This window comes from Delphinus delphis, chromosome 2 (assembly GCF_949987515.2).
Source record: "Delphinus delphis chromosome 2, mDelDel1.2, whole genome shotgun sequence".
NCBI lineage: Eukaryota > Metazoa > Chordata > Mammalia > Artiodactyla > Delphinidae > Delphinus > Delphinus delphis.
The window spans coordinates 16173279-16197198 of NC_082684.1; the positions used below are offsets into that span (position 1 = coordinate 16173279).

General features: G+C 39.1%; 1 protein-coding gene across 1 annotated transcript; it reads right to left on the bottom strand.

Annotated features, from left to right (window-relative positions):
- Positions 1 to 5827: 5827 nt before the first annotated feature.
- GPR65 (G protein-coupled receptor 65) lies at positions 5828 to 14552 on the bottom strand. The gene is made up of 2 exons (XM_060003360.1): positions 14488 to 14552; positions 5828 to 7454 (listed from the first exon to the last, which is right to left on the bottom strand). The coding sequence occupies exon 2, from the start codon at positions 6997 to 6999 to the stop codon at positions 5974 to 5976; it is 1026 nt and encodes a 341-aa protein (XP_059859343.1). The 5' UTR covers positions 7000 to 7454; positions 14488 to 14552; the 3' UTR covers positions 5828 to 5973.
- Between the last annotated feature and the right edge of the window lie 9368 nt (positions 14553 to 23920).

The following is a 23920-nucleotide window of genomic DNA, read 5'->3' on the forward strand; positions in this document are numbered from 1 at the left end:
TTTCTTTTTTCAAAAAATAAATTTATTTAATTTTGGCTGCGTTGGGTCTTTGCTGCTGCGCGTGGGCTTTCTCCAGTTGTCTCGAGTGGGGGCTATTCTTTGTTGCAGTGCGTGGACTCTAGGCCACTGGCTCAGCAGTTGTGGCTCGCGGGCTCTAGAGTGCAGGCTCAGCAGTGTGGCACACGGGCTCAGTTGCTCCGCGGCATGTGGGATCTTCCCGGACCAGGACTTGAACCCATGTCCGCTGCATTGGCAGGTGGATTCTTAACCACTGCGCCACCAAGGAAGTCCCTGTCCCATACTCTTTTTGAACATAGGGTGTCACATGCTCCTTTCTTGGGTGAACTGCCAGAGAAGCACAGAAGGCATTGCCCCAAAGATTCAAAACAGATTTCCTTAGCATCAGCGAGTGTCACTTCCATGAATGGGTGAGTGGTATGACAGAGGATTTTTTGTTATTTATATATATATATATATATATATATATATATATATATAAACATCTTTAATGGAGTATAATTGCTTTACAATGGTGTGTTAGTTTCTGCTTTATAACAAAGTGAATCAGCTATACATATATCCCTGGATCTCCTCCCTCTTGTGTCTCCCTCCCACCTTCCCTGTCCCACCCCTGTTATATATATTTTTAAAACACTAATAAAGCTTAACAGAGCTGGCACTTATCATGCACACGCTTCTAAGGTTGCCGGTACGCCGCTCTGTGGCATTCCTACAGAGGCACTTTTTAGTCCATTATCTCAATTCTTTGATTTGATCCATTTAACTATCAAAAGAAAACAGGGTTTCCAAGTTAATCTATTTGTTAGTAAGTGTCAGTAGTCTTAGAAGCAAGATCAGAAATTTTACAATAATTTTGAAAAGGTTTCTTTTAGAAGGATGTTTACAAGTTCAATCACATTTCCAAGAAGGATTGATGAAATGCTGAGAACTGAAGTTAATATTTTTCATATCATGGGCAAGTCCAGTCATTGCAGAACAAGATTTCTTGATTGTATTTGATTTTGAAATTAACTGAACACACATTTCCTAGATAATGAAATTTGTATTTTTATTTAAAAGTTTGCACTGAACAATGACATGCAGACTTCCCTAGCCCATTTCTATATTGGCTTGCTTTTTGAACACCTAATTACAACATTATTTGAGGAATCATAACCTATTTTTTAAATGTGTAAAAACCCATTGGTGCTTCATAAAGAGCTTAAGAAAATTATAGGCAGAAGAAAAGTAGATTATAAGCCATTAATGTGTTTAATGATATGCAAATGGTGTTAAACTAGAAGATGATTGTATTACTGTTCTTTGGGGAAGAACAGATTTAAACAATTCAAAATAACAGACGTAAGTTTTTAGTGCTGAGATCTAACAGTAATAAATTAGAAATGAAAGTCATACGTGTATTGAATTACATCTTGACTTTCATAGATTATAATTTCATCACAGTAGACAAAATTGCAAACTGCTTACAGCTCATATGTTTTATGTTTCTCTTCATGTGAAAGGTGGCCAGTACTTTCTTCTATGGGTAAGTTAGCTGAATTAGAACAAGTCATCAGTGTTATACCCACGATCCTGCAGAAATGATATGATTTAGCCTACGTTCTCTCACATGTAGACTGACCAATTTAACCAACTGGAAAAAAAAAAAATTAGAATGACATAGGGAGTTTAAACCAAGTGAAATTATCTGATGGTTACTGAGCTTTCTAGAAAGCAGAGAAATAAATAATGCAAACTGAATTTCAGCAGTTGCCCCTATTCATTTCCAATTCATAGGGAATCTTTCTTGTTTCTTGGATGGAAAAATGTCATTCTAAGCTCCTCTTTGCTTCTGGGGGGTGGCAGCTAGCCGTGAATTACAGGGTCCTGAATAGAACACGATCAACACCTAGTGGCCACAGACAAGTCTTGAGTGTGATTTTTCTTGGCCAGCAACAAGTGATGTCGTAAGAAAAGGATCTTTGGAAAAGAAGAGGAATCTTAGCTCCCACATCACTTTTCCCTCACCCAGGTTTGACCCGATGCTGCCATTGCCACCTTATTACTGCAAACAAGGGGCATTCAACTAACGCAACTAACAAATGCTACCATCACACTGTCGTGATGGGTAAGCTGTATGAAATGTGAAAGAATAAAAGAAATAATAGGGGTCAAAAATTTTTTTTTTAACTTGAATTGAATCAAGTGTTTATACCATGAACGAAGAATAAAACAGGACATCCCTGCTTTCGTTTAAATTAACCTTATGTTATTTTCCCCCCAGGACATGTAAATAAAACATCTCAGTCAGAACTAGATTTTTCCAGAATAGTAGAGCAATGGAAACAATGCAGATACAAGTTTTCTTACCATGGCTTCCTTGGCAGCCACTTCTGGTAGAAGGAGAAAGAAGGGAGGAGGGAAGGGAGGGAAGAATCTCAACAGTGTCTCCCAGCTGCTGACTCAGTAAACAAGAAAATAAAACACTCATGCGTGCATTATTTCAGAAGGCAAAGAGGTCATATGTGTTCTACTTGTTGCTATTAGACATCTTGCAAAAGAGTACAAACATAGGTTAAAAGGTCCCAAGGAATTTTTGTTTGTTTGTTTTTGTGAGGTGAGGCAGGTTGTTGGAGTCTATGAGTACGTGTTCTTTGTGTGTTGTAGCATCTATTCGATGAACAGACTTCTGATTCACAGCAGAGTCACCTGATGGACCTAGACAAAGAAGTCTCTAATCACAAAGGCCTTCACAGGTCAGGGTGTTATTGTAGCTGATGTGTTTCCATAGCAACCTGTGGATGGGTTTCACCAGAAGAGAGGCCCACGTGTAAATGACAGAATGATGACAGTGATGTTTGGGCAAAAAAGAAGCCCAGGGCAAGATAAACATGTTTTAAACAGAAATGCCTACAAGCTATGTATCACAAATTCTATTTAAAAGTAGGTACTGTCTAGTTAAAAACAGGCGAAGTCAACAGAGGCAATTGGTAAATAATTATGTATTTGATCATAACATTAAGGATTGGAAATATACTTTCTTGGGGAGAACATTTAGCTTAAATTAAAAAGAGAAAAGGGAATAAATCAGGTCGGAGAGACAAATTTTCTCAGGATGCTCCTAGGGAAGTGATGCTATGTAATTTGAACAAAATGAGGTGATTTTTTTATGTCTTTTAACTTCTTCACCCATGAAGCTTCTCCCAGACTAGGTAGAGAAAAGGGAGGTTTTAAAAAGCTCTTCTCAGTCTCTTCACTGACCTATCCAAGATGTCTAATTGAGTTCATTCAAATAAAAAATAACATTCTGAATAAAGAACAGAAGGTCAAAAACTTAAATTAAAAATGGATCTCTACCTGTTTATGGTGATGTACATAGCATGTGTCTCCTCAGAAATGTGAACTCCTAGAAGCAGGCACTATTGAGGATGTAGAAGCAACAATAAAGGCCCTTAAGTTACCATAATGGACTTGTTGAACCATCTGGGAGAAGTAACCATAGCAGTGTTGTGTGAGAGCCAGCCCCTACTAGCTCACGCTGCTATATTCCTACGCTCAGAGTGCCTCCAGGGACTGTTCTGTCTTGTGGGTAGCTATCCACTAATCATGATGAAGATGAGAATAACTGATAATAAGAAACATTTAGAAAACTCATCATAGTTTACAAAGTGTTTTCACATCTACTTGTTAAAAGCAAGTGATGCTACTCTCCCTGCTGTTTATAATAAATTGAGCCTTAGGGAGAGCTGAACATTTTTTGAGATCAAACGGTTCATAAGTGGATAACTGCTGGTGTTCTAATCTAGGTCTTCTGACACAGGCGTCCCAGGTAATAATAGCTACAAGGTCTTATTCCTTCCAGAAATCCTTTTAGTTTAATGGAGAACTGTAATCAGGAACCTATAAAGCCGTTCAAGACTAAAGGATTAACTTCCCAATGTTGGGATTGTCCATAATTTTAGATCATGTCTAGAGTGCTTTACCCTAAATCATACGAGCATCCTCCTAATGTGGGTTCTCCATGGTTGGCCCTGCTTATAGGTTTTGGCGGCCTGGTTCATTTTGGAACTTACATGTTAGATCAATGGTTTTGCTGTTACTTATTAAATAGAACGTTCTTACTAAGGGGGCCATAAATTTGTATCTGCCACATCTCTTGATATAACCAACTGAGGTCAAGTTCTAACCAGTTCTCTGTAACAGATCAGCTTAATTGCTATCTATATGACTTATTTTATTTCCAGAGGTATTAATTTATGAAATAACTCTCCTCTTCCTCCTTATTCTTATCTTAAATCCAATGACTATCTTGAACAACTCTCGATGTATATATGCCTTTTGCATCCCTAAAGAAAGAAATGGTAAAAATGTCAAAAAAAACCCCAAAAAATAAACGCGTGAAGGAGGAAGAGCAACTCTGGAGGGAAGTCGGGGTTTCTGGGCTCAAGATGTGGCTCTGCTTCCAACGAACTGTGTGACCTCAGACAAGACAATCTGCATCTGAGTTTCCAATGTGGGCAAAATTGTTCCTGGATCTTTTACTTTCACACGTATTCAATGTAGGTGCTGCCAATAATTTATCAGGAAAGAATCGAACAGCCCAAACTATTTTAGTTCCTTTTCGTTTCATTGGTGTATCTTTAGCCTTTAAGTATGTATAAGTGTATCTCAGGGTGCCCAGACTCAATCTATTAATTCTCCAGAAACTTTATGATGAGAAAAGTGCAAAGAGCAGAGAAAGCACATAGGGCCTCAAAGCAAGGTGGTTTTCTCTTGTGCACCCAAACTGTCATGGACAACTTTAATAGAAAATGGAGTCAGTTTGTGCACTAACTGAGTTTTTTCAGTGTATATCTAGAAATTCATTATTTGTCTTTTTTGTTATCAGATTTTTGTTTTCTAATATGAGGGCACAAATGATACCAAGACATTTACTATCTGATCAATTTTGGGGACTGGAAGGAACAGATAGTAAAGAGAAGGGAGAGAAGGAGAAAAGGAGAATAGGAGGATAAAAACATCTTCGAAAATCTTAAAAAATACTTTGGTTAAGAAAAATGTTTACCTGATGCCTACTTAAAACTAGGTGGAGTAATTTCTGTAATGAGAAAATATAAATATAAAAGAATATATTATATCAAGATTCTCTAAATACTCTAAACCCCCAAAGAAGTCTCTGAATGTAAGATTTAATATAATAAATGTCTTTTTTGTTTATAGTATATCTTTTTGTCTAAACATTAAACTTCTAATACTGTACTCAACAGCAAATTTTGAAAGAATCAAAATTTTAAAAATTGTGATTTTAAAGAAAGTAAAAAGTTCTCTGATTAACTGAAAGAACTTTCACAAAGCTCATGTCCTTTATATCATGGATGAGGCCTTCAGACTGTCACTCAGAGACTATTTACTTTTATAAAGAACACTTACAAGCTCAGTGGCTATGTTTCCAAACTGATACAAGCTTCAAAAGGCTTATGAGATCATTTCTGTTGTAACCCCAGTACTTACCACAAAACCTAGCACATAGAGTGGGCTCAATAAATGTTTGTTATCTAATGAGAAGATTAGAAGCAGTATTTAGTAGTTGGTGTTGTTGGCTGGGAGAAATGATAGTCTGAGATCCATAGAAAGAGTGAGAAAAATCACAACAACCAGACACGAAGCTCACCAATTTAAAAACACACGGTCCAGTACATCTTACTGGACTGAGCGATTAGAGCACAGATGCAAAAGCAATTGCCATTCTACAGTGATGACCCTGAGTCATTAGGAATATATTCAATTTTGTTTCATTCTTGTTTAATAAAAGTCAGGGAGCTATAGAGCACACGTTTGAAATATTTCCATCGGAGAGGATTAAAATAGTCCCTCAGTGGGAACCTTTACTCCCCTCTCATGCTGAGATTTCCTTTTGAAAATATAATCTTGATGGTATAATATTGCATATCTTTAAAAAATTAGACCTTGGTTCTATTCCAGGATGTCTAATTCCACAGTATCTTTTGTAGACATAGAAAGTATGCTTTTTCCTTGTCTTTTTGATTTATTAAGCTTCTTAGTAAAGACTCTGAATACATTCCACATATCCGATCTTCCTGTTTCAGTTACGAAACAGTACAGAATTGGATCAGCAACACAATTTAAACTTGTTAATGCAACTGTGATTCTATAGATTTTATAACTCTGCTTCCCAGGCTTGTTATGGTCAAACATACGTTCATCTAAGCTCACATCATGCTCTAAAACGCTGCGAATCAGCAACATCACATGAAAGGGGGTAAAACACAAGATAAAAGTCAACGTGATACTAACAAGTAGTTTTATGATTCTCTTCTTTTCACTGTTTTCTGTAGCTTGATTTTGCTGCACAGCTTTGTAGACTTTCTGGTTGCAAGCCATTATGATGACCAAAGGTATTATATAGCCTACACACGTCCTAGCAAAGTTAAACCGGATTTGCCATTTCTCCAAAGGATATTTGTCATAGCATAAAGTAAAGTTAGACTTTGTGGCATCACAATATTCAACAGCTGTTTCATCTTCCCACAGAATGACAGCATTGAAGATGGTTTCCAATATCCAGATGAAAAGGCTCACCATGAACGCACATCTTCTTGACCTAAGAAAAGAAAACTTCAAAGGGTAGACAACTGCTAAATACCGATCAATCGCGATGCAGGTGAGGAAAGCTGTGCTACTGTAAAAGTTCATGTACATGAAGAAGGCACTCCCTTTGCACAGGGCAGGAGAGAATGTCCAGTTGTCTTTATTCCAAGTATAATCAATCCATAGAGGGAGAGTTAAGGCATACAGCAGATCCGATAAGGATAAACTGAAGAGGTAAATGCCTAATTCATTTTCCTTCTTTGCTTGCAGATAAGACACATATAGAGAACCGATGTTGGCTGGAATGCTGACTATTGTCACAAAGATGTAAACAACTGGAAACAAATAGTGATCCAAGTCATGCTGTTCTTCAATACATGTGCTGTTCATGTTTTCTTTTTTAGGTGCTGATTATATGTGTTCTTAGATGGTAAGTACCAAGATAAGTCTTGTCTCTTGGTAGTTTGTTTTCAACACCTAACTCTCTTTCACTAAGATTTCTTCAGTTGTCCTTTGCTTTCAAAAGTTCTGATGGATTCATCAATGGTCATAAAGGATGAGTGGAGATCAAGTTTCACACAGGTATCGATGGCTGGAAGTCAGGATCCAGGTTCCCGGCAGTTACTAAAGTGATCAGTGATTTTAATGTGCAGAAGTCCATGTGCTTACCCACAGCTTGCTGATGAAGAACCCTGGAGGATTCGTCACATTATCCATCAGTTTTCATAGAATGCTGTCTTCAGTTTGGTTTTCTTCGTGAAACTCAGAGGAGACTGGTGCGAACGTGAATATAGAAGGCTTTATTTTCACAAAGGTTGACATCTCTTTTTAAAATGCCTTCGTTTCTGTAATGAAAGACAAACTAGAATAGTTTGGGTGCTTAAAAGAGACATCATGAGTTTTGAAACAATCTTATTTTATTTCATTTATTGAGGATATCAAAATGCATGAAACTGCATACAATGAAGGTGTTTAAAAAGGGAAAATTGTCTAATTGACTTCAGTAAATGAAATCAGGCTGAGATATTTGACCTTTTTCAAATAAGAATTATCCAAGGGATGCCAGGTTAGAGGGAATTATATTGCTCACTAGACACAATCTAAGCACGCAAAACTAAAGTTAAAAGTCATTTTAGAAGCTAATTTAAAAAAAAGATGGCGGATTCAATTATTTGTTTGTAATCAGTAAATGCATTTGAGTGTATGGTAAACTGTATGATTATAGGATTTCAATTTTTTTATTTCGTGTGCAATCTATGTATAAGGCACTTATTTGCAAAATATGCTTATTAGCCAAGAAAAAATTGTCACAAGAAGTTTGATAAAGTGAAGCACTTGAAAATATAGCAGTTTGCTGAAACTTTGTAAATAATTAGACAACACTACCTCATTTGTTTCTCCTTTGCTTTCTTTGTGGGCTAATTTACGTTATCTTTCTCGTACTCTTGTGAAAGAGAGGGCAGAATGTGCTCCATTCTGGGTAAAATCTGTGGTCATCAGTTTCTACATTTATACCTGATTGTTTACTAGGTTAGCTTTCTAAAAATGTCTGATGTACATCCACGTAGGAACAGAGAATCCATCCTTCTCTCCATATTGGAATAGAGAAATACTAGCTTTATTCCTCTGCTAGTGAGTCCTGTTGGTGCTTTGGATGATTTATCTGAGAGGAATCTTCACAGAAAGCTTTGTAGAGTCACCATGTAGGGGGAGGAAGACATGTCCTCTTCCTGTGTGCTGTGAGGCCTACAGGACCTCAAAACCGTCCCTTTCCAAGTGTCGACGCGCCCTTAGCACAAAAGAGACCTGCCACCACAAGGCACCAGTATTCTGCTGGGAGAGTAAACCATATCCAGAGCCCATAGGATACGTCACTCTTAACACAAAATGGAGCACTAAAATTCCTGAAATCACCTAATTTTTCCACACCTAAAAATATGAATAAACAGTCTTTTATTTTTTAAATTTTTATTGGAATATAGTTGATTTACAAATGTTGTGTTAGTTTCAGGTGTACAGCAAAGTGAATCAGTTATACGCATACATATAGCCACTCTTTTTTTTTTTTTAAGATTCTTTTCCCATATAGGCCATTACAGAGTATTGAGTGGAGTTCCCTGTGCTATACAGCAGGTTTTTATTAGTTATCTATTTTATATATAGTAGTGTTTATATGTCAATCCCAATCTCCCAATTTATCTCTCCCCCTCTTAAACAGCCTTTAAATAAATAGGGAAACCTTCCAGAGAGGAAAAAAAGGAAGCAGGAGCTAAGATCAGAGAGGTAAGTGAGCAGTAAAGCTCTGGGTATCCTAAGGCATACGTGGATCTGGAGGAACTAACTAGAGCTTTGACTGCAGAGAACAAGTGACAGAGCATGGGCCAGTGGCAGGGCATGGGCCAGTGGCAGGGCATGGACCAGTGGCAGGGCATGGGCCAGTGGCAGAGCATGGACCAGTGACAGAGCATGGGCCAGTGACAGGGCATGGGCCAGTGACAGAGTATGGGCCAGTGACAGGGCATGGGCCAGTGGCAGAGCATGGGCCAGTGACAGAGCATGGACCAGTGGCAGGGCATGGGCCAGTGGCAGGGCATGGGCCCACACAGGTAGCATGGGGTCCTCGACATCCCACTCATGCTGGGATCCAGGAGCCTCAGCCATCAAAATAAACAAAATAACAAACTTTACAGATATTTGCAGACAGACAGCAGGGAACGTTGGCAAATTCCCTGTCTTACCTTTGTTTCTGTGAGGAGCTATCATAAAAAAAACAATCCCTGAGTACTCATGGCCTCTGGCTGGTCCTCACTTGGGAATGGGGTCTGAGTCTATACTATTAATCTGGTTCCATAAACTTCAGGCCAATAGTGAATTAATATTGGATCTATGTGCTCAACTTCACTAGTCGTCAGAAATCTACAAACTAAAACCACAGAGGGATACAACTACACACCCACCAGAATAAACGGAATGAAAAAAGATAGCAAATACCAAGTCTTAGTGAGGATGTAGAACACCTGGAACTCCCATATACTGTTGGCTAGAAAACTGTTTGGCTCTTATGCAAATCATATGGTTCAGCAACTCTACTTCTAGGTATATGCTCAATAGAAATACATCCATGTGGTTCCCAAAAGACGTGTGGTAGAATTAGAATGTTCACAGTAGCACTATTTGTAATATCCCCCAACTGGAATGCCTATTAGCGTTAAGAGAGGTAAATAGATTGTGCTATATTAACACAATGAAATCTATACATTAATGAAAATGAACAAATTATTGTTACATGCAATAACATGGTTGAGGCTCAGAAACAATGCAGAGGGATAGAAAAAGGCAGGCAGAAAGGGTACATATTATCTGATGAAGAACCAGGTAGTGTTAATCTATGCTGTCAGAAATCAGGGTAGCAATCCATTTACTGAGGGCTTTCTGTGTGCTGGACTCCATATAAAATGGCGTGCATATTTATTATAATTTATGTTTTATTGTAACTCTGTGCTGTTTATTACAATCCTATATTACAAAGAAGAATTGAGCCACATATTAGGCAATTAGCCCCATATTGCCTGTCTAATCTTGGTAGAACTTGGCTGCAATCCTAGGTTTAACTCTAAAGCCTCTTGACTCAACTATTTTGTCTTCTGCCTTTTACATAAAAATGCCTTAGATGTCTGAGGTATTTTTGCTATGGCACAGACTAGCTTTGTTGAAAAGGAAGAGAATATTTTCTACTTTCCTCCTAAATAGTAGCACTGATGGATTCGTACAGGTCTTTCAACTCTAATGGCTCTTCTAATTAAAGAAAACAACGTGAATGAAAATTTCTGCAAACTAGATATAAAATAATCAACCCTACATTTTCTAAAAGATGTCACTTTTATGTTCTCTATTAAACTGTGTGGACTTCAAATAAACTTGTGAGAATCATCACCTTACATCATGTCTCACACTCTGACAATGTGTCCTTATGTTTCCGTATATCTGTCAACACATTTTCTGTGGAAGGTTAAACACGTTCCTTTTCAGTAATTTATATAATGGATAAGGCAACATTTTATTTAGGCTTTTATTTTTCCTGTACTTGATTTTAGAAACAGATGGCTAAAAAGGAGCAAATATCCTGCTACCACGGGGAGGGCGGGAGCGGGGTGGGAGTGGGGGGAAGATCTCCCAGTTTTTTGAGTCAGGAGGCTGAATTTTGAAGGGTCTATTGTTTAGATCAGGAATCATCTGTGAATTGGTTTAAAGCCGAAATTAATTATCTTTCACCACTCACAATGTGGTAATAAAAAAATGTAAATAAGACCAACTGGAAGTGGGAAAACCATCATGCATTCCCGTTCTTCTCAACAAAGCCCACCTACATTGTTGCAAACAACTATGTAGAATGTCATATTAAATATTTAGTTATAAAAAACAGAGAAAGAGGGCTTCCCTGGTGGTGCAGTGGTTGAGAGTCCGCCTGCCGATGCAGGGGACACGGGTTCGTGCCCCGGTCCGGGAAGATCCCACATGCCGCGGAGCGGCTGGGCCCGTGAGCCATGGCCGCTGAGCCTGCGCGTCCGGAGCCTGTCCTCCGCAACGGGAGAGGCCACAACAGTGAGAGGCCTGCGTACCGCAAAAAAACAAAACAAAACAAAACAAAAAAAAACAGAGAAAGAGGAGTCAGATGGCTGTTATCTTTGGCGGGGGTGGTGGTGGTGGTGGTGGTGGGTGAGTAATGACAGGAAGAGGGCACCAGCAGGACTTCTGAGAATTGGGTAATGTTTTGTTTCTTGATATGAGTGTTGAGTCCATGAACAAGTTCAGTTTGTAAAAATGAATCATGCTGTACACCTAGGATATGTTCCTTTTTGCTGCATGCAGATTATATTGCAATTAAGGTTAAAAAGTGAAATCAAAAGGCTATGTGAGATGAGATGTAAAGAATCTTGACAACTAACATCTGAATAACCTGCAGATACAGCATATATGTCTTCCTAAGAAATGGTATGATTTCACTTCTTTCCTCACATATAAAAAGTAATTTATAGAAACACAACAAAACAAACAATAAACAACTTAAATAATCTGAAAATAAATTCACCCATAATAAAAGTTTACCATATGAAAGAATAAGTATTCTAGGCACGTGGAAGAAGTAAATACAAACCATGCCTTGAGGGAAGCTTCCTCAACCCAGGCTTTAAAGAGTTCTCACAGATCTTGTTCTAACAAATATAGACTGATTAAAACCCCCCAACCCCAAACACACTCGATTTTAAAAATAGATGGATAAAAAGAACAAATATCCTGCTACCACACTAGAAGAAAACACACACACTTACACACATACAGAAATTAGCTTCTATGTGTGAGATTCAGCAAAAGCAAGAAAGAAGAGTACTAGAACCACAAAAGCTTTAGAGATAAAATTAATAGATATATAACACAAAACAAGTATGTTTAATACATTTAAAGAAATAAGAGAAGGAATCTGAACACATGAGTAAGGCTCAAGAGACTATAAAAGATGACTGGGCATATTTTTTAAAAGATTGAAATAGACCTTTCAGAAATTAAAAAATACAGTAATATAAAATTAAAAATTAACACAGGGACTAACCGACTGCCTAGCTCCAGCTGAAGAGAAAATTAGTATATTGTAAGACAGAGCTAAAGAAATAACACAAAATTACCAGAGTGCTAAAGAGACAGGAAAATACCACACAGACATGGAGGATAAAGTGAAAAGGTCAGCGTATGTATAATTAAAGTTCACAAGGACAGAAGACAGAAAGTAGGGGAGAGGCAACGTTAGAAAATATGCTGACTGAGAGATGTCTGAAAGTGATGAAGGACATGGCATCCTCAGATTTATGAAGCTCAGCAAACCCCAAATAAGATTAGAAACAAACAGAGCTGGAAATCTATACTTAGCCGACATTGCAATCAAGCTGCAGATCACCAAAGACTAAGAAAAAAAAGAGCCAGAGAGAAAAAATGGACTACCTACAAAGGATGAAATTTTGACCGACAATGACATTTTCAACAACAATGATAACATAAACCAGAAGACAGTGGATTGATATTTCCAAATTGTTATGAAAATATATGTCATCCTATAACTGAATACCCAACAGAACTAAATTTCAAAATGAGAGCACAAATGAGGATATTTTAAGATAAACTACCACTGAGAACATTGGCCCCCAAAATCCTCATTAAAGAGACTTCTAAAGAACATAAGTGAAGAAGGAAAATGACACTCGAAAAATGTCTGAGATGCACAAAATTTAATAAGATACAGAGGATGGAACTCTGACGGTTACGCAACATCATGTCTATCACTAGGCTCATGCGTCTGGGGAAGAACACTTAAACCATGAAAATATTCTTCCTTAGAAGAAGGACTTGGGAGAACTGGGTGATGAGCAGGAAGGTGCCCCTTCCTGCTTTGTCCATGTTACTCAACAAATGCTCATCTTAAAAAAAAAAAGATAGGAAGGGTCAAATGGAAAAATAGTTTTGAGAGGACTTACAAAATTCTCAGTGGAATAAATTCCTTTCTCTGTAGAAATATTTCCTGCCTTAACTAAAACAACCATAAGACTGAATGGTTTAATGAAGCAGATACTGGGTGTCTTCTGGGTTGGGCAACAGAGGCAGTGTTTCTGGGGGCTTGTGGTTACACGTGTGAGGGCTCTGGAGACTCAAAGGTTCTCAGCAGCTCTTGGGGGATTTGTGACCATGTGTGTTCCGTCACCTCTCTAAGTTTCAAGTTTCACAGGCGTAAGATAGCAACCATTTCACAGAATTCTTGTGAGGATTAAATGAGATAACACATGAAACTCACTACTGAGCACATGGTAAGCCTTCATGACATGTTAACTGATATTGTTCTAATGACAACACTGGCAGCCTGTGTTGTTCCCTACATTTCCTGAAAGCAGATCATCTTTGGCCACCTATCCAGAGCATAGCAGAGAAACCAGAGGCACTCAGTATATAATTTATATAATAACATTTCACATATGATACCAAACGCTGCAGAGGAGAGCTGTTAAATTAATTTGTGTGAATCTGAGATTTTAACAGAATACGTAATTCTTATTATTCATACATCTTTTCAGATATTATTTTGATTGCTTTAATCATATTTTGAGAAAACTGTTTTTAGATCCAGTGCTGAGAAATTTGGATAAGTTTTTAATTCTGATTTTAATTTTTACCTGATGCCCAAAGAAGATAATCCACAGCTCCTAAAACAGTACCAACCATTGATGGTTGGTAAAAATCAGAATTAAAACAGTACCAACCGTTGATGACAATGATCAGAAGATAAAATGTTATAGGAAACATTTGCCTTCATTTATCAGTTGAATAGCTACTTATTAACACTCTACTGTGTGTCAATGTGATACTCATCTCTTAAGAATTATTAATTAATTAATACATACTAGAAATATTAATTAATACTGGAAATATTATTTTCAAATTTCACATAGTTTCTGATGGTATAAAAACATATCACTAGACCTTTATACTGCTGAGGAAGTGGTGCTAGATAGCTCTACAGCCAGGAGTTGGTACATTTCTTCCCTAACCACTTAATTTTCATTTTGCCAATATACTGTTTCCTGTAGAGGAAATGGAGCATAAGCATTCCTCTTTTATATTTTGATAGTGTTACCTATTTCTAAATGTAAATTTTGACATCCTTTACTACTGCTCAAAGTAGAGAAGCCATGTGTCATCCTCATTTCTCCCCGTCTTATAATACTTTGCATGACCACATTTATACAGCCCAAACTAGAAAAAAGTGTTGCAAATATTACTGACAATCATTCAAAAGTATGTTATCTACTTAATCTTATTTTTTAATCTTACACTTACCCATGTTTCTTGGGATGACGATTTTGTTGACCGAGGAGCCAGATAAATCTGCTTGCACCCAGAAGAGAAACCAATATTATTGAGGGGACAGGAAATTGCACTCATATTTCATCACAAACCAATGAGGAAGCAGCATATTAATGAGAAGGATGTACATTATCCAAGTTTGAGCAACAGAAGTCTCCTAAGTATTTTAAAAGATGTTTTATGTATTATTTACTGTAGTATAATTTTTATTACTCACTTTTCTCTTTGCATCTTAATTACAATTGTATATTGATACTATATGTGCTTTGTTTGATAGAATATGTACTAGAATCTCATTCATTCATTCACTCCCTCCCTCACTCATTTGTCTGTCAACACATATATCTATCCTCCTCTCCTAAGAGACCACTATGCTGGCAGATATATAGGACCTGACCCTAACCCATAAGGAGCTTATCACTTAGGGAAGGAGAAAGCGCTAATAACCGCAATGGTAAAAATAGTAAAAATGGATAAATACTCCAAGAGAGGTACAAAAAGATAGGATGAGTCGTTGGATGTGTAGAATAGGAGAGGCTGTTGTAGATGGAATCAGGGTGATCAAGATCCTGGGAGAAAAACAACAGAGAGAGAATGCGGATGTGTGTATAAAGAGCATGTTCATTGCTTAATGGCATGATGGTGGGGTCAAGGTAGCCAACCAGGTAAAGTTTTTGTTTTTTTTCAAAGGGATTATATATTAGCTATACAGTATTTTATTGTAGAACCATTTTCTCCTTTGATTTTCCTCTTGGAAGAGAAGATTCCATCAGAAATTGCTAAACCATGCTAAAGCCACTTGAACTAACTGGCTTAGGCAAATCAATACTTTTATGAGACTTGAAACTTTATTTGAGAAAGACATGGGATGTTATAATGAAAATTCACTTAGTATAGTAACACCTTGTTACTATACTGTTAACTGTTAACACCTAACAGTTGTTGCCAAATCTGTAAGTGATCTTTTTTTTTTTTCCGGTACGCGGGCCTCTCACTGTTGTGGCCTCTCCCGTTGTGGAGCACAGACTCCGGACGCGCAGGCTCAGCGGCCATGGCTCACGGGCCCGGCCGCTCCGCAGCATGTGGGATCTTCCCGGACTGGAGCACGAACCCGCGTCCCCTGCATCGGCAGGCGGACTCTCTACCACTGCGCCACCAGGGAAGCCCTGTAAGTGATTTAATGTGAAGTGAAATTAGCTCCTGGAACTTCTGAGATATAAAAAAGCCAGAGACTTCACTTTTGAACCTTGCTTTAATAAACTTTTATTACACACGAAGAGGAAATTTTTACTTTATGAGGACAGAATTAATTTGGGATGGAAAAATTTAACTTCATTTTGAAAACTGTAATCATGACAATCTGAGCCTGCCTTTGTAAAAGGACATTAGAAGTTCCTGTTGGTAGGGTTTTTAAAATTTCTCCCCAGAACTGGAAAAGATGATATTGTGATATAACCAAGATTTTTAACCTTGAGGTTATTCAGGATGTAACAAGAGTATAATGGGTTTCCTATACTTCCTTTGTAGGTCTTTTATTGAAAATAATAAAAGTAATCATTTAGGTTTATAAAGTACATTTGCAAAGTAATTTAGCATATAGGAACTTAAAAATTCAGAATACTTTCTATTTTTACTGAAATAATAAAAAATTTAAGTACAATGTAGAAAATTAATAGTAAGACAAGCCTTTAAAAAAAAAATGAAAGCAATGATTTCAGTTTACTTGTCACTCTAATCCAAAATTCTCATTTTTGTTCGGTTTTGCACATCCACTTATCTGTGGCTTCTATACATGGGTATCTCATGACACTCACAATTTCTTATTTTACTTAAATAGACTATACTTCTGCTTTTAGGGAAATGGCATCTTAATATCCACATCAGATTTTTATGTATTTTGCTCTTCAAAAGAAAAAAAGGATGTTGTTACAAAGCACAGGAAACGCAAACTTTCACTTCTGATTAATTAGGAGAAAAACTGTGGCTGCCTTATGCTGAAACTTTGTCAGTTCCACATAATAGGACATTTAAGAACCTGTAATAACTCTGCTTCTTATTTAGTCCAGAATATTTGACAATACTGTATTTTCAACTACAGAGCTAGCTGATGAAGAGATGGAAATTCCAGAGCTGTTGAGTCTCTGACATTTAAACAACTCCAAGGTGAGAAAAAGCCAATTAGAAGCATTCAGAATACTACCTTGAGGGGTTTGGTGTTCCTGGCATGTTGGTATCTGGTTTCCTGAGGCCACAGAATGGACACCCAACACTGGCCCGTGCAGGGCACTTGGGCTGCCCATGGGGAAAAGGGGGAGTGAATGTGGTCTTGCTTGGCTCCAACTTCTCCGTGGGGCAGACAGTGGAAGAATCTAATCTGCTGATGAAGGGTCCTTTGCATCCACATTTTCCACTTGCTGCAATTTCACTAGTTCAAGTAGCAGCTAAACATGGCAGGGAACATTCTGAAATACTGATTTATTTTCCCAGGCTTACTTCCTTTTACCCCATCCCTATTCCGCCCCCCCCCCCCCACTCAATTAGCCATTTTGCATTTACTGCCTCAAGAGAAGGAATTCTTGGCAGAAAAATACGAGGTTGGGAGGAGAAGACAATCCTAGGTTTAGAGTCTCAAAGGATTCATGCAACTCAGGAGAATGAAAAGGACTGAGGTGCAGACAATCTGCTTGGAAGAATATCTGTTGAGCTAAAACAAATCTTCCGGCCCCCAAGAACAGATAAAAGGTTTTTCCTGCCGGTGGGGCTGGGGCTTAGGGTTGTGAGAAGGGAAGTCATGAGAATTCAGATGTGGTTGCCTGATACAGGGACACTGCATCCTGACTGTTTGTACCCTCTCCCCTGCAATCCCTGAGGTGGGGGTGGGGTGACAGTTACTCTGATGAACTGCATGATGTGGGAGGAGAGTGATCCTGTCTCTCATGTCCAGGGTGAAGTCCAGATAGGAGGCTATCTCAGGACTACATGTGTGAGAGGCCTGAGACAAACTTACCACATTCCCCTGTGCCCTGCACAGCGCTGGTCAGGGCACATGAGGGGTGCACAGAAGTGATGCAGAGCCTCAGCCCACCTCATGGCGCTTCCAATGGCCCAGTGTGTCACAGAAGAAGCCTTGTCCCCATTGATGGGGGACAACCCAGGTGAGTCCTGCATGGGCTAACTACTGAGGACCAGAAGGGAATGAGGACATCTCACGAGAGGCCAGCATGCACAGAGGGCAGCCTTGAGAATTGGGGCTTGAGCTAAACCTCTCCAGCCTTACCTACATACAAACTCCCTGGATCCTAGATGGTGTTATGGACTGACTTGCATCCCCTTACCTCTCTGCCAAAATCCATATGTTGAGGTCCTAATCCCTAGTATGTCATAATGTGACTGTACTTGGAGTTAGGCTCTTTAAATAGATGACTAAGTTAAAATAAAACTGTTAGCATGGGTCCTAATCCAATCTGATCGGTGGTGTCCTTATAAGAAGAGGAGATTTGGACACACAAAGAGACACCAGGTATGTGCATGCACAGAGGAAAGACCAGGTGAGGACAGAGAGAGTAGGTAGACATCTGTAAGCCAAGGAGAGAGACCTCAGAAGAAACCAACCCTACTGACACCTTGATTTTGGACTTCCAGCCTCTAGAACTGTGAGAAAATAAATTTCTGCTGGTTACACCACCCAGTCTGTGGTGTTTTGTAATGGCAGTCCTAGCAAAGTAAACACAGGCAGAATCCAGAGGAAGAAGACGTAGGATCCTGAATTGACTGTGATTAAGTGTCCACCAGTTTGGTAGAATGGGGTATTGAAATGGAATTTTAGTTGAGTTACAGAAAGATAAAGAATATTTTATTTCTGGCATCTCTGATTATGGCCTGAGATAGGAATCCACTTCATGTGTTTGATTTAAAATGTGTAATTCAACAAACATTTATTAAGCCTTTGAATAGAACTACTGAGCAAAAATATTTTTCTCATTACTTGTCAAGGAGCCTAAAATGTAACTATTAGATGACTTTTATTTGGGGGAGGGTCTTGAAACTTTTACCAGCAGGCTTCCTTTCTAAGGATGCAAGTTTATCCCTTGTGTTCGGGCGGGGGGGGGGGGGCGGCATATTAAGTTGTCAGATAAAACCTTACTTGGCTTCTACATTATGGCAAAGCTCCCTGAGATCCATTTACATCAATGGTTCTCCAAGTATGCTTCTTGGATTAGCAGCATCAATGTCACCTCTGAACATTGGAGAATTAAAATTCTCAGTCTCACCCCAGGCCCAGGGAATCAGAAGCTCTGGGGCTGGAGTTCAGTGATGTGTGTTATAAAAAACACTCCGAGTAGTTTTGATGCCAAAAGTTTTGTTTTATTTAAGGAACAAAGTTATTTTTTAAAATAAACAAATAAATTTATTTATTTATTTATTTATTTATGGCTGTGTTGGGTCTTTGCTGCTGCATGAGGGCTTTCCCTAGTTGCTGCGAGCGAGGGCTACTCTTCCTTGCGGTGCGCAGGCTTCTCATTGCAGTGGCTTCTCTTGTTGTGGAGCACAGGCTCTAAGCATGCGGGCTTCAGTAGTTGTGGCACGTGGGCTCAGTTGCCCCAAGGTTTGAGAACAACTGGTGTACAGGATGGTTGCCTGAGTAAGAGACTGTTGGGGTGGGTGGTGGAGAGGCAGGGAGAACAGAACCTCTAAAAAGGGAAGAGTATGGAAACACTTTATGTTCAAATTCTTGCTTGCTTTTGGTACTTTAACCCTGTCAGAAAGGAAGAAATTTTTCTCTACCCTTCTGTGTTCCTCTGGCTGGTCCAAGAATGAAATTGACATGAGACAGATTAACAGGAGAAAATAAAACAAAAGTTTAATAGCATGTATGCACTGGAGAGGCCCAGGAAAACTGAGTAACTCACTAAAATGGCTGAAATCCTCACCTTAAGTATTATCTTCAGCTAAAGACAAAAGAGGATGTTGTGGGTAGTTGTTCAGGACTGCAAAGGGGAGGAAGGCAATTCATATGGAGATGAAAAAGCAAATGTTTGGTAAACAAATGTTTGCTGGGTCGTGCAGAGACAATGGGGCACACAGAGGACTCTGATCTCTAGGTTCTGCTGAGTTTCCCCCATCACAGTCCACATTTGCAGATATCTCTGGTGATAGCTCTAATCTGGGAACAGGCCCTTTATCCAAATTCTCTTAGACAGTTAAGGGGGGAGGTAGCAAGAAAAACTTCCCAAGTCTTCTGTTTCTTAAAAATAATCAGTCTAAATCAATTCTCATACCAAAGAGACACATTTTGGGGTGGCAGATTTTGTTCCCCTACAGCCCTATTATCCCGTCATCAGTATTTAAATTCCATTCTGCATCATTGTACCATTAGTTCACTTGGCTCTGCCCTTTTCAAAACAGTTGAGCTAATACAGCCTCTCATTTCAGATTTGTAAATGATTTTAACTTAAAGCTTAAGTCAGAACGTAAGTATAGTAACAGTTAAAATGGAGATATGTTATCAGACTAAGGACTAGAGTCTTTAATATCTTAAATACCTTTTCAGAAGATCTAATATGTATTTCATGATGTCTGTAAATTACATAAATGCCTTTTAATTCCTTTGTTATACTCATTGATTGAAATAACCAAATTTAAGAAGATTAACTCCAAATAGTTTCCTCTGATGTATTGCGGATGTGCAGACTGCTGATTAGCTTAATTTTTAAAGTCAGGATAAGAAGTGTAAGTCCTTGTGGAATTATCTGTTGAGTTTGCTTATGGTAGGGATAACCAGCTAATCGTTTAAGTTTTAGGATCGAAAAAATATTTCATGAACTTAGATTTAACCAAGACATGTACTAATATTTAAGGAGGTTCAATCCAAAGGATAGGGCAGAGAAGTAGAAATGATTGGCAAAAATTGAGTCAACTGGGGCAGAGGGGCTAGGGACAGACAGGAGGGAGGATCTGAAGCCAGCTTAAGTGTTGTGGGTTCTATGGCATCTGGACTGGGGAAGGCAGGTTCTGTTACCCAAAGCTGTGGGTCATACCAGAATCCATAGAATGAGCAGAGCAGAGCAGAGATTATAGTGAAAACCCAAGAGTGATAGGAATACCTGCCATTTTACAGAAAATAATGCTAGAGTGTTTATTTTCCTTGGTGCTTTTTTAGAGGATGCTAAAGTATCTTTGCAAACGTGCAGTAACTGAGTAAATCCCTTATATCATTTTATCATACCCATTTCTATGAATAAGCCCTCAAAATATTAGTTACTGCAATATTTAATACTATATCATATGAGTGGTTTGCTGAAATGCATCATGGGTAAGTGTTGTGATTTTAAAATATGTTCACAAATTCCTTGGCACCCCTCCTTTCAAGAGGTGGAGCCCGATTTCCCTCCCCTGGAGTGTGGGCTAGACTAGATGACTCATTCCTAGAAAATAAAGCAGAAGTGATGGTGCACTATTTTGGAGACTAGGTCGGAATAATCCTGTGAATTCCTCCTCATGCTCTCTCTCTCTCTGCTCACTTGGTCTTGAGTGATGCCAGCTGCCCTGTCGTGAGAAAAGGTCCACGTGGTGGGGATTTGAGTGAGCCAACAGTACTGAGTAACCATCTTGGAAGTACATCTTCAAGCCTCCAGATAATTACAGCTCCTGCTAACATCCCTACCGCAACCTCACTAGGGATTCTGAGCTAGAACCACTCAGTGAAGGTGATCCAGAATTCCCAACCCACAGAAACTGAGAGATACTAAATATTTGTTGTTTTCAGCTACTGAACTTTGGGTACTTTGTGACACAGGAACAGATAACAAATTCAGTATATATATTGTTGAGTTGATGTGAATGTTGTGACATGGAGAAATTATGAATTTGGGATTAATTCAGGCAATTGTCAGTGTTCAAGAAATTTCCCCTTTTTATAACAAAAATACTCTGTTAACTCTCTGGGTTTATGGCATATACTTAACTCATTTTAAACAAAATTTCCTAATAATCATGGTTACTTATTGCTGATTAAAAGACAACTGTCTGAAAAAAAAAAAGAAATTTTAATCCTATGGTTTGGACATGCAAGCAGTACAGACGGTAGGTGTATAAGTCAGCTCAGGCTGTCATGACAAAATACCGTAGACTGGGAGGCTTCAACAGTAGAAGCCTTGATTTTCTCATACTTCTGGAGGTTGGAAGTCCAAGGTCAAGGTATCTGCCATTCAGTTTCTGGTAGGGGATCTTTTTCTGTCTTGCAGACAGCTGTCTTCTCACTGTGTTCTCACATGGTAGAGGTGGTGGGGTAGAAGGGATGAAGTGAGAGAGAGAGAGGATGCGAGAGCGGGGGGCGGGGGGAGAGCCCGCAAGAGCGCACTCTGGTGTCTCTTCTTATAAGGACCCTAATCTTAGTGTATCAGGGCCCCATCCTTATGATCTCATTTAACTTTAATCACCTCCTTATAGTTTCTATCTCCAAATCCAGTCACAATGGGGGTTGGGGCTTCAATATATGAATTTTAGAGGGAAACAATTTAGCCAGTAATCAAAGTCTGAGATGGGGTGGGAAAGCAGGTTGTTGTCCAAATTATCCTCTCCTGAGGTTGGGGAGAAGTGCAGTGAATGGGGGATGGAAACCAAACAGCATTCGAGGCTTCCATGGGGCCAGAATGCAGAAGGGGGAGGTCTTTCATCCAAACTGTTGGTGTCAAAATCAATTAAGCAAAGTGAGAAGCCAGGGCTGCTGAAGTAGCCTGTGACTGGAGGGATAGAGCCCAAAACAATACTGGCAGTCAGAGTATGGAGACGGGAGTCGGAAATCTAGGGAGGAAGATCACAGCAGTGAATGTAGAACAAGTACTGGCAGGTAATTCTTACAAATAGGCATGAATGCACATGGTGGGGTTATGTTTGCTGCAGGCTGGTGCCTGGGATGAGTGGCCACTACTGTTCTGTTTCTCCTTGCAGGACACCTCTGACACCCAGTGTGTGTGGGTTTTCCTTCCACCAACAACCAGTTCTCCAGTACTCCAGACACCAGCTAGAAGTCCTTCAATTTAGTTCACTTCTGACACTAATTACCTGGAGTACGCACCAGATTCCACAAGGTAAGAGCTCCATCCCACAGGGCTGTTTCCACTTCAGATGCTGGTCACAAAACCTCAGTCTCCAGTACTTTGGACCAACTGGCTGTCATTTGGGGGTTCCCACAACCCACTCCTCAGGTTCAATAATTTGCCAGAATGGCTCTTGGAACTCAGGAAAGCATTTTACTGACATTTACCAGTTTGTTACAACTGAACCACTGTTAGATATTGTTACAGGCTGAATTTTGTCTGCCTCAAATTCATATGTTGAAGCTCTAACCCCAGTGCCTCAGAATGTGACTGTATTTGGAGATAGGGCCTTTATAGATGTGATTAAGTTAAAATGAAATTGTTAGCATGGGCCCTAACCCAATCTGACTGGTATCTTTATAAGAAGAGGAAATTTGGATACACAAAGAGACACCAGGGATGCGCATGCACAGAGGGGAGACCGTGTGAGGATGCAGAGAGATGGTGGCCACCTGCATGCCAAGGAGAGAGACTTCAGAAAAAGCCAAAGTTCCCACCACCTTGATGCTGAATTTCAGAACTCTGAGAAAATAAATTTCTGTTGTTTAAACCACTGTTTTGTTGTATTTTTTTATGGCAGCCCCAGCAAAGAGTGGATATCCTTCAATCTCATCTTTAGCAGCCAGAGGCAACCCAGGGCCTGGCATACATGAGATCTGCTCAGTCCAACCCCAGCATCACTGGCCACATGTGGCTATTGTGCACTTGACATGAGGCTAATCCGAATTGAGGTGTGCTATCTGTGTAAGACACACTCTAGATTGTTGAAACCTTCGTATGAAGAAACCCCCACAAAATCTTTAATATATTTTCATATTGATTACATATTTATCAATAATATTTTGGATATCTGGGGTTAAATAAAATGTATCACCAAAAATTAATCTCACCTGCTTTTTTTTTTAACTTTAATGTGGCTACTAGATAATTTCAAATTATGTATGTGCTTTGCCTTACATTTGTGGGATGGAATTGTACTAGATGTTTAAAAAAAATCTTTTGAGCCATGGGAACCTCTTGTACCCTTATTTTCTTCATGCCTAAGACTTGAAATTAGGTGGACTCTAGAATTCTTCCCCTGGTAGGAGTGCAGAAAACGGTATTGACGATCCAAAGAAGAATAGACATATCACAGGTGAAATAGGAGGACAGCAAAACTTCCTGGAGTTCCTTTATTGGAACTAATCCACGCATTAACAATTACCAACAGGGACTTCCCTGCCGGTCCAGTGGTTAGGACTCCACACTTCCACTGCAGTGGGTGTGGGTTCAATCCCTGGTGGGGGAACTAAGATCCCACATGCCGC